The sequence below is a fragment of the Polypterus senegalus genome, chromosome 18 (genome assembly GCF_016835505.1).
Source record: "Polypterus senegalus isolate Bchr_013 chromosome 18, ASM1683550v1, whole genome shotgun sequence".
Classification (NCBI taxonomy): Eukaryota; Metazoa; Chordata; class Cladistia; order Polypteriformes; family Polypteridae; genus Polypterus; species Polypterus senegalus.
The window spans coordinates 49,258,857-49,271,011 of record NC_053171.1 but is presented as its reverse complement, the minus strand read 5'-3'; the positions used below and the strand labels follow the sequence as shown (position 1 = coordinate 49,271,011).

Below are 12,155 nucleotides of genomic sequence, written 5' to 3'. Positions count from 1 at the left end.
GTTGCTGCATGAACAAAACACAAAGGGCCCTTGGGCTTAGCTTGGTAAAAGCAAGGAAAGCAAACAGTTAGTAGCTTAGCTTAGGGACTGTTTTAAAAACTCCACAAGGAAAACTTGAAAGTGGCTCAATGAAGCCAACTTCACATGTTTAGTTGCTTTTACATTTTGAGGAGGAGGAGAAGGAGGTGGTGGGGAGCATGCACTGATACAGCACGTTGCCACACACACCACACAACAGATCACCTCAGAATCCAACTTAGGACCCCAGTGCAGCCAAGCAACAGGTGACACCTCAGCCAAAAGGTCACAGTATTGGGAATACTTAAATGACAGATTTTTCCCTTCCATTCCAAGTGATCCAAAAGATGTGGTCAAGAAACATCCTGAAGCAAAAAGTGGAGATTTAGAAAACAATAACAAACAATGTTAAGGATAACAGAGGTAATTTTCAAGCCATGGTGTTTTAATCCATGGTGTATCCCTGTAGTGCTGGTCTCAAAGGCTGATGTCACCTGGCATCTTTCTAACTGTTAATCATAATCGATATGAGACTATGTTATAGGCAAATTGCTGTTGTAACTGACTATAATAACATCCCATACTAATCATGTAATGTATGTCTATTGTAATACTGAGTCCTCTCACAAGTCCCTACTTATTAAAATAATCTGCTTATGATAGATAAATACATATGTTGTAAATTAATGAATTAATTGATTAATTAATTTATTTATTTATTAATTGATTAATTAATAACATGGTCTAAAAACACACGTGAATGACTAAAAAGGAAGAAATTTTTAAAAGAAAGAAAACCCCTGACTTGGCAATCCCAGTCCCTGTGAGGCATTGTGCAGACATATTGCTGTTGGTATAATGGAGCCCCTATAGTCTGAAAGTTCTCAGTGTTGTATCAGAGGGAGAATATGCAGCATTGTCCATAATGGCACTCAGTTTTATTTTAACTCTCTTGTTTGCTACAACCACCAAGGCGTCCAGAGTGTGTCCTGTAACTGAGCCTGCCTTTTTAATTAACTCATCAGCAAGGGACTTCAGATGAAGAAGGAGGATTGGGGTCAAAGACTAAACTGCCACAAACAGATGCCAGGGTCGAGGAATCTGAGATGTAAGAAACAGGCTTCTTGGCATCAATAGACAGGTGATCAAGGCCCAGAGAAGCAGACCAGGAGGGGTCCTAGAGATCTACTTTAGTTTGTTCTGTTTCCTCCCTGTATTCATCACTCCCTTTATGTATTTTATTAATAACTAGCAAATCGTGCTTCCAAAAATTTCACAAGAATAAAAGCGTTAATGACATGATGATGAGGGAGAGAAGAACATCACATGTTACAGTAAGAAAGCAGATTATTTTAATAAGTAGTGACTTTTGAGAGGACTCAATATTACAATAGTTACATGTTTAGAATGAGATGTTATTATAGTCAGTTACAACAGCATTAATATTATCAATACAAACTGTAACATGAACAGGTTAACAGAACATACTGGATAAGAAGGGAAATGAAGCACACATGTAAGTCAGTATGTGTGAAGTGTGGCCGTCAGGTAATGTAGTATACCGACGTCTCTAATAATTGTTGGAAAACGCAATTTGTTGCATAAATTTTATTGTCAGTGAAAATATTCCCCTGTATGTAACCCGCAAGTATCTGTACATTTATCCCGGGTTTCAATGTAACCGTGGAAAATGTAGTGTACAACTGGCCATGGGTAAAAACAGGGCCTGGCAAATGTTATTAAACATTTGTCCTTGTGACTTGGTGATAGTCATAAAATATGCTAAACGAATGGGGAATTGCCTACACCATAATATAAATGGAATATCTTGTTTTGAGTTGTCACTGTTATGGAATCCCTGTAGTTTTTAAGTCTTAATGTCTCTTATTGTCTGGCAGTTTGCCACAGCTCTTCAGAAAGGTTGTGTGTGTAATTCATTTTCCATTCACTGTCTAGGTGCAAGACATGCTGCCCCTGATCTTCAGATAATGTCGCTCTGTGGTTTGTCATACGTTGTCTTTGTTGTTCTAAGGCATCTTGCCTGTGCTGGTTGGTCTGACGTGATGTGGATGTTTCTGCTTCTGTGCATTGGTCTGAGTATGTAGGCCAGCGAGACCTTATTTCTTTGGTCGCAGCTAGGCTGTATGTGCCATTTCATTTTATCGAGAGGCTGATGTTGAAGTGAAGGAAAAAAGGAGGTATAAAATGGTAGTCATAATGCAGTTTCGGTCAGTAACAAAGTATGAACCAAATAAACAGTTAACTACCACAGTCGATAACTGGTCACATTAAAGAACTGAAGACCAAAACTCTGCCAGGAGCATGGATTCCTCGCTATTGTTGTGGAGGAATATAATAGTTGTGGCAACCATTGTTTATATCAAGCACGGACAGACACAAGAGAAAATATAAGGATGTCACTCATGTTTGTTCACTTTTTGCCTTCTTGGACTCATTCTGGATGTGGAGACCTGCAATGAGGGCCTCCACCTACTAGTATCCATATTTATGTATATTTTTATACTTAAGTACAGTATATTTAAATTTACTAGGTAATTTTGGTGATACCACACATTAACTGGCATCTCACTATTTTAACGAACTACTAAACATATCTGAATAAATTACTAGATGATGCACCAGTTCTCTTATTTTCTTTACAGACTGAGTAAACCAGGAAAGTAAGGCAAACAATCCGGGTTTACAGGTGTTTTTGGTATGGATGTTTGTTTATTTTCATATTTCAAACACTTTTCATAAATAATGGATTATTAAATGTTTAAATATGTTTCAGTGGAGTCTAATTCCAGAGTGTACTTTTTAATTGTTAGGAATAATAATGAAAGTAGAACAAGGCAAGAAAAAAGTTTCAAAAGTGAAAGCATTTCGGTTTTTTTTTTGGTTTGTTTTTTTTTTTGATCAGACTACTTTGATCGGTTAATTTATTTTTATAGTAACATAAAATAAATGTATTCATCAAAGCATCAAATCTAAGCAAACAGCTGAGGCTAAGAATCAGAAGCGACATTCGAAGAAGCAGTCAAATTACACGGCTCATCTGAAGGCTCCTTTAATGATGCTGTGTTTTATAAATGAACAATTCCTCACCTTGTCTATAGTTAAATGACTTAAAATAAACATTTATTCAACAAAATTGCTCAGGAATGTTTTTTTATGATCTGTTTAGTCTACCAAGAAAAGTAAAAAATGAACAAACTAAATACTGCCACACTGTGAAATGGTAAAATACATTTGCTGTTATTATTCCTAGGGTGATAAATGGCTGAAGAAAAACATCAGGAGAAGAAGTGTGCAGATGGAGGTTTAGTTTTGTTTTTTGTTCTATGTGTTGGTCCCTCATGTTTCTGTGGGCCTGGGTTCACGCAGTGACTCTGTCACTGTGTCTGCATGGCTTTTTCAAACATCCCAAAGATGTGTGTATCGGGGTGATTGGTACCTCTGAAAAGGTGCTGTATGACAGAGTGGGGGGTGCGCTTTGTGGTATCCAGCTTTTACAATTTAATCCTTCCTGGCACTGTCAGAATTTACCCCAGCTTGCCATGTCCCTAATCACTGTCTATAAAACTGATTATTTATTTATCCTGTTTATTTTTAAGAGGTTATTCATTAGATAACATCAGCCTAAGCAAACAGAGGTACTGTGATGATAATTAATGAGTGCAGAACAATCCAATAGGTTCCAGCTGCAGACCTCCAGAGCTCCGCTCCTTTGAGGAGGCTGTCGCTTTATATTATACAGTATATAACACTTGGTTATGATTAGGGCTGGGGGAGGGTTATGTGACTGAAGTCAAGTGACAAAAACCTGCAATCCAATTGGCTGTCCAGCAGAGCTACTGAATTGCGGAGCTGCAGAACTCTGCAGCTGGACTTACCTTGAAAATTTGTCAGACTTTTAAAGTTCCGTACAGCTGTCACCTTAATGCATAATGGAAATTAAAGTCACTATTTACAAAAGGCAGCTGATACTATTTAATACCAAGTACATGCATACTTTAAGTCCATCAGCAGACTTGTAAGAAGATATTTCTGCTGTTATGTTATACTCCTTTACTACTGGAAAACACAAAGCACAAGGTAAAGAAAGTCAGCCATGCTAAAGAGATGCAATAAAGAAGAGATTCCCTGCTATAAACATTTCGCTAAAAGTCCACCCTCATTATCTTTGTGATCAACCCAAAGATCGACAATGACTTCTACAGTACAATTACATGAAACATCACCTCCGCTTTAAATGTGTGCAGTTTAGAGTGCACAGGCCATGGCAAAGGCACATAAAAGCAGATATCAGTTTTTTGTCTTTTAACCACAGGTAGTGTGTTCAATGCCAGAGAGTTGGGGCCACATTTAGAAAACCTGTGTACACACAAAGAGAACCTTGAAATGTTGCGTATGCAACTGCCAACACAAACATGGGGATTTATAAAATAAAACCTGACAGGAGAACGTGTGCATATTTAGGGCAATTCTGACCAAAGCTTATGGAGCATTTCGGAGAAACTGGGAAACAGCGACACCTTTGATCAAGTAGGGAAATGTAGCCAAATTAGATAAATGACAACTCGCACACATAACTCAGATCACTAAGCTGTTATTATAATGTGTGTTGACATGACAAACATATTAAAGCTCAGATGTGATGAATAGGATGCACAGACTGTGTTTCAGCTCCCCTTGAAGAGGACCAATGTTGCGTATTTGCATTGAAAAACTTTTTTGTTTTTTAATTTCTCTTTTTCGTCAGTTTGGAATACCTGTTGTGATTTCTGAGGGAACTGGCTGACAAGTCAGGAATATCCAGGCCAAGCTTTCACTCCATTATGCCTGCTGTGCTAGAAGCCTTTAACTGACTGACAATGTGCTACATTCAGTTTTCTTATGGTGTGGGTGCAAATACATATAACGTAACATGTTGTTGCCAATATAAAAAGGCAATTTGCACCAGTGTCCATTGTCCTAACATAATTGGAGGACTTTAATGAACCAATATTGGAATAAGGGCACCTAGTGAGAATGAAGCTGCATTTGTTAACTATAAGCAGTTACATTCGATTAACTTGAACTTACGATTCGATTAAATCATCTCTGATGCCAAGACTAGACTGACAATTGTCAGGACTGCTCTGCCATAATGGAGAATTAAAAGGCATCTCCAATTACAGATGTCATTCATAGACTGAAATCAGAGAGCATAGATGTGTTTTTCCCGCCAGTGACTAGCGATCCACTTTGTCGTCAGAAATTCATTTCAGGCATGGTGTGGCCAGAGCTCACGGCATTTACAGCGGCCGAAAGGTTGCCATTCATTATATTTGTGCTTGTTGCTGACACCAGTGCTTTGGTCACCAAATAAAGGTTCATTGAGTGCCCCTAATCTAGAGACGAGAGCTTCTATCTTGCACTACTGGATGCATCATGTGGCAGCACTACTGGCCAATGAAATTCTGCAACATCATTATTGCATTTGTATGAGGCTGACTAGCGTTGTTCATATACAGTTGTTTCAGGTGTGGTCCCCGGCTGGGGCAGGAGCCCGGTCGGGACGCCCAGGAGGACCAGAGGAGGGCTTGTGCCTCCTCCAGACCGCGAGGGGGCGTCCGTCCTGGTTATGTTGGGGGCCTCGGGTACAGGGCTTGGAAGCCCAGCCCTGTAGGGACCCGTGGCCACCACCAGGCAGCGCCCCGATGCCTGAGGAACCCTGGAGCTCAGCACTTCCGCCACACCACGAAGTGCTGGGGGGAAGACGACGGGACACCCGGACGACTTCCGGGTGCGCAGCCGGCACTTCCGCCACACTGGGGTGTGGCTAGGACTGATTGCCGGGAAGCAGCTGGAGCCCATCCGGGTTCCTATAAAAGGGGCCACCTCCCTCCAGTCATTAGTAGAAGTCGGGTGGAACAGGACGGAGCTGGAGTGAGGACTGGAGGCGGCCAGGAGAAAGAAAGGCACAGGACTGTGTGGCCTGGACATTGGGGGAATCGGTGCTGGAGGCACTGGGGTTGTGAGTGCATGTTACATTGTAAATATTATTGTAAATAAATGGTGTGTGGTGAAAATATGATGTCCGTCTGCCTGTGTCCGGGCCAGAGTCCACACAGGATAGAACCTGGTGAGGTTTGAGCCATTTACAAGAATATTCGTATTTATAAAGAGTGAATTGCATAGAAATGTGCAAATGCCAGGTTTTATAAATCTGATTTTTTTTTAGTGTACGCATATTTTTCACACTCTAAGTCATGCAAAGTTTTATATCAGAGGAATTTGTTCTGTTAGCTGGTGCAGAATTCCTTTTGTTAAAGCAAATACTTTATTGTAACCCAATTTTATTGAGGAAATTCAAAAAGTTTTTTTTAGTTGAAAAGAGCTTCCTCAAGTTACTGTAACTTCCCTTTTTCAGTGAACAAATATGAAGTTATAAAGTTGTACCATGAATTATAACATTTGAGCTGTGTAGAGTATGGCAAGGAGGGCATGGTGACCCAGTGATCACTGCTGCTGCCTGGTGTCCTCATGTTGGTCAGGTCACGCTCTGTGTTGAGTCTGTACTTTCTCTCCAGGCACTGCAGCGTCCTCACATATCTGAAAGACCTGTGTTTTATTTCACATTGAACCAATGACAGTGCTCAACATATGAATGCCTACTATAAAAAACAGCCTGATCTTGGCAACAGTATCTTTTAATCTGCTTAATGTCACCTGAAAAAAAGCTTTATACCTGGCACTGAAAGAAGAATCCTGCAGCTACTACATTTTCTAAGATTTCCTTTCCCTTTCTTTGATTTCCTTGTATTCGTTGATAGCATCAGCTTTCTTTGATAACAGTCCAAGATGAGGAAGATATGGGATGAATAGAGAGAATGAGAAAAGAAAATCAGAGGTGCAGGACCAGAAAGAAGATGGGAGCAGTACCATAAGAGATGAAAAAAAGTACAAATGCATTTATTGAACAGAAGTAGCAGTAGGGTTTCAGTGGCATGATGCCTTTGAGGTGTTAGATAAAGATGGTGTACAAACTTCAGTTAAATATGTTTTGTAATTAGACCTTTTGGAGCAAAGGGGGGTATCTTTACAAATAGTGCTCCCAAATAAAAGTGGAGAATACGGGAAGTGAGTCTTCCATGTTAAGTATAATGGCAAAAGCCTGCACGTCAGTGGGCAGCATGACACAAGGCAACATGAGAGGGAACGGGTTTTGAAAGGGGAGATAAGTACAGCAAGAAAAATCACACAGACCTTGGGAACAAAGAAGAGAAGACAGTGGAATACATCACATATCTTAAGGACTAACTTTGGCTGAAAGTAAAAGAAGAAAGAAAGGACAGGGCAGAGGATTTGGCAGGCTAGAGAGCTTGAACTGAAGCCATCGGAACAACTAAGAACTGAACCATCAAAAATGTCTCCAAGCATGCTAAAATTCTCATAGGCCTTGGATGGAAGGTACATAAAGCACCCATCAATTTGAAGGGCCTAACATGGGTGGGCCTAGGAGATAAGTCTACTTCCTATATTAATCAGGAAATCATACTTTCAAATAATTTCAACAATAAGCTCAGCTGTTTCAAAGCAATATGCTTGTAGAAGTTTATGACATTTTAAAGTGAACCCAATGCATTTATAATAAAGACGTTGAGTGTGCAGAGGCACTTTCAAAGCACTTTTACCATTACCTTTACTCAAATGCTCAAACACGGCGCCTAAAGGTTTGCAGAGTCTGCTTTAGCCATGTGCATTAAAGTTTGCTTGCTTTGCAAATCCTTTTCATGCTTAATGCACTGCAAACATAAATAATGAGAAACTTCTATTCCATATTGTCTGGCCTATGAAGGGAGGTTAAATGTGTTCATCGGAAACATACAGAACAGCACCATACAATTGGAAAATATACTGCTCAAAAGAATTAAAGGAACACTTTTTAATCAGAGTATAGCATAAAGTCAATGAAACTTATGGGATATTAATCTGGTCAGTTAAGTAGTAGAGGGGGTTGTTAATCAGTTTCAGCTGCTGTGGTGTTAATGAAATTAACAACAGATGCACTAGAGGGGCAACAATGAGATGACCCCCAAAACAGGAATGGTTTAACAGGTGGAGGCCACTGACATTTTCCCTCCTCATCTTTTCTGACTGTTTCTTCACTAGTTTTGCATTTGGCTACAGTCAGTGTCACTACTGGTAGCACGAGGTGATACCTGGACCCTACAGAGGTTGCACAGGTAGTCCAACTTCTCCAGGATGACACATCAATACGTGTTTGTGCCAGAAGGTTTGCTGTGTCTCCCTGCACAGTCTCAAGGGCATGGAGGAGATTCTAGGAGACAAGCAGTTACTCTAGGAGAGCTGGAGAGGGCCATAGAAGGTCCATAACCCATCAGCAGGACCAGTATCTGCTCCTTTGGGCAAGGAGGAACAGGATGAGCACTGCCAGAGCCCTACAAAATGACCTCCAGCAGGCCACTGGTGTGAATGTCTCTGACCAAACAACCAGAAAGACTTCATGAGGGTGACCCAAGGGCCCCATGTCCTCTAATGGGCCCTGAGCTCACTGCCCAGCAGCATGCAGCTCGATTGGCATTCGCCATAGAATACCAGAATTGGCAGATGCACCACTGGTGCCCTGTGCTTTTTACAGATGAGAGCAGGTTCACCCTGAGCACGTGACAGAAGTGAAAGGGTCTGGAGAAGCCATGGAGAACATTATGCTGCCTGTAACATCATTCAGCATGAGCAGTTTGGTGGTGGGTTAATGATTGTCTGGGGAGGCATATCCATGGAGGGTCACACAGACCGCTACAGGCTTGACAAAGGCACCTTGGCTGCCATTAGGTATCAGGATGAAATCCTTGGACCCATTGTCAGACCCTATGCTGGTACAGTGGCTCCTGGTGCACGACAATTCCTGGCCTCATGTGGTGAGAGTATGCAGGCAGTTCCTGGAGGATGAAGGAATTGATACCATTGACTGCCCACCACACTTTCCTGACCTAAATCCAATAGAACACCTCTGGGACATTATGTTTTGGTCCATCCAATGCCACCAGGTTGCACCTCAGACTGTCCAGGAGCTCAGTAATGCCCTGGTCCAGATCTGGGAGGAGATCCCCCACAACACCATCTGTCATCTCATTAGAAGCATGCACCGATGTTGTCAGGCATGTATACAAGAACACAGGGGCCATACAAAGTGCTGCATACAATTTTGAGTTGCTGCAATTAAATTTTGGCAAAATGGACTAGCCTGCCACATCATTTTTTCACTCTGATTTTTGGGGTGTCTTTGAATTCAGGGCTCTGTAGGTTGATCATTTTCATTTCCATCAAACGATGTGGCATCCTTTCATTCCTAACACATTACCCAGTCTATATCAGTATAGATATCCAGGAGGATTTCTTTTTCCCATTGAGATCTGATGTGTTTTCAAAGTGTTCCTTTAATTTTTTTGAGCAGTTTATATTTTCTGAATCACTTCATTATCACGGAACCCTCAACAATTAACTCCTACACACGGTGGCAGTAGCAGCAGTCACCATCAGCGGCTGGATCACATTGATGAGTGACTACCTGTGGTGTGTTGATGATCCCATGGGGTTCTGGGTCAAAAGGTTGGATTTAAGCCACGGGTGCTGTGTTGTCCGGCTTTCAGCTTACTGTCTATGTGTTCTTTCAGTGCTGCACGTGAGGACAGACTGACATTCATAAAAATGAACGAGTCCTGAGATTTCCATCCCTCTACTGCTCATACTAGAGATTAGATGGGCCCTTTGTCTGTCCATCTCTATTGGTTTTCTGTAATTCTTATATGCACTGGGCTTGTGGGGGCCAACTCTCTTTAAGCTCATGCTTCCTGCTCCTGTTGTCTGCAATGCATTTGTATTGTTCTGATATTAAATTGTATCAGTGTTATCTCAAATATATCTGTGGGGGGTCAGGACTTGGTAAATTCATGCTTCCTGCCCTGCATAGGAAGATGCTTCCCAAACCATGAGGGGCACTTAATAGACTATTGCACCATAATAATCCAAGTTTGAGTTTGGCAAAATTTACAAAACTTTTACAACGAAGTGAATTCAGCAGGGTTTGCTCATCATCATTAATCCAGTGTTTTTATATTCATTGAAATTTCATACAGTATAATGATGATCTAACTTTTTGTTCTAAATTATTAAGTTTATTTTGAATGTATCAACTTGAACATAAAAAAAACTAATATTTTTTCAAATAGGTTGTTGCAGAAACTGCAAACAACCATTTGTGATGTGGAATACCTGCTGTCTAGCTGCAGAATATGGACAGCTAGAGATTACAAAGGACTTGTATCACTGTATAATTAGCTGTGTTTTACACAGAAAAAAATAGTGTATTTCTGATAGATAGATAGATAGATAGATAGATAGATAGATAGATAGATAGATAGATAGATAGATAGATAGATAGATAGATAGATACCTGTGGGGCATGTCTTCCCTGTGACCCAGAGGCACAACACAGACCCAAGCACACCAAACAAAACCCACAGAGTAGTTCTTTGCACCACCATTCCTCCCGGCAAGGGTAGTTCTCCTCCTCCTTGACTCAGGCTCTTTGACTGGTGGCTGCTGGCCCCTTTTATAGTCCACCCAGAAGTGCTCCAGGTGCTTGATTGCCGAGTTCCGGCTGCACTTCTGAGTGTGGCGAAAACACTGCCCATAAGGGCTCAGGAGTCCCAGTTGCAGCACCCCCTGGCAGCACCTGTGAGACCCAACAGGGCTGCACCAAACTTCAATTCCCATGGAGCCCTGTGGGAAACCAAGGCACTGCTCCAACACTGGGGAGGAGTGACCAACTAGCGTCCAGGGGGAGGTATTGCAAAGTCCATAGCTGCTCCACCCTGAACATATACCGAAGGGGCATGGGACCCCGGCTGTCCGCCACAATACATAGATAGATAGATAGATAGATATTTTGTGTACACTTGGAGGTAGAGGCATGAATGGAAGTGCTCTGCTTAACCCAAACAATACCACTACCACCACTTTCTCATTTTCTATTATACCTCTCTTATCTCAAGTTTAAGTTAACTGGTTTCTGGCCTTTGCCGTGAATGTGCCTTCCAGGAACTGGCACACCATCCAAAGTTAGTTAATGTCTGGTAGCCACTGCCGCCTGAGAATGCTCCAGTGTCTTTGTGCTTAAATCTATGAGGATCATTTGTATGTAGGTGTGTGTAATTTGCCCTATAAAGCTGTTGATTTAATGTCAGAATCCATAAACCACAGGGTCCAAGTTTTCAGTAATGTGTTGTGTATAATTATACATCAGTGTTAAACACAAATTCAGTTTTGTGAAGGATACTTTTTGTGTAGTTTATACATTTGAAAACTAAGATCAAAAGCTTATATTATTTTATGTGAAGAGTCTTTAAGCATTTATAGTTAAATTATTCATGTTTTTCCAAACTGCATTGCCACCAGTTACTCTCATAGGGTGAATCTCATTTTCTTACTCTTACTCTTACTAAATCAAATAAAAATACAAACTCCATTTTACACATCACTTAGCACCCCAACACAAATGCCTTTTGCATGTTAAGAATCAAAAATGATTAATAACCAACATGCACACTGTAACAGTTTCCAGATACTGAAAGAAGCCTACCTATGGTGGTGATGACCGTCCCTGCAAAGAAGAAGGCACTCCCCAGGTCCCAGTGGCTCATGTTGTTGGATGTTTCCCCTATGGGGCTCACCCCTGCACTGACAGCATCAATGGCGTGCTGTGAAGAAAACAAATAAAGCATTAGAATCTTCCTTTTTTCTTGTTGCTTAGCATTTAGATTGCTGATCCTAAGCAGCCCAGCTCCGTCTTTGTAGCTGATTTCAGTTTGATTTATTAAGACCAGCTTTTCTTGTTAGCTCAGAAAAGGATTGCAAAATCAAAGCTTACTTACAAAGAAAAACACCTCAGATAAAATGTGCCATGGTCAAACATTAAAGACCCATTATGTACTAACAAACTGTTGGCAAGCTCTACCTGATTCTCTGCAAAGGAAGATGGCTCTGTGTCTTTTTCCCTCTGTCTCTAGTTGATTTTAAAGGGGAACCTGGCTGGTGAATTACAAATATCAATCTGAGCATTTTGC

The 12,155-nt window shown here is 41.1% G+C and overlaps 1 protein-coding gene across 2 annotated transcripts in view; it reads right to left on the bottom strand.

Annotated features, from left to right (window-relative positions):
• The window catches only part of LOC120518955 (potassium channel subfamily K member 10-like), a 112,922-nt gene that overhangs the window by 36,555 nt on the left and 64,212 nt on the right, over nucleotides 1-12,155 (bottom strand). For both annotated transcript variants that reach the window (XM_039741992.1, XM_039741993.1), the window contains exon 3: nucleotides 11,672-11,789. In XM_039741992.1, coding sequence (XP_039597926.1) covers nucleotides 11,672-11,789 — 118 coding nt within the window. The remainder of the gene's footprint in view (nucleotides 1-11,671; nucleotides 11,790-12,155) is intronic.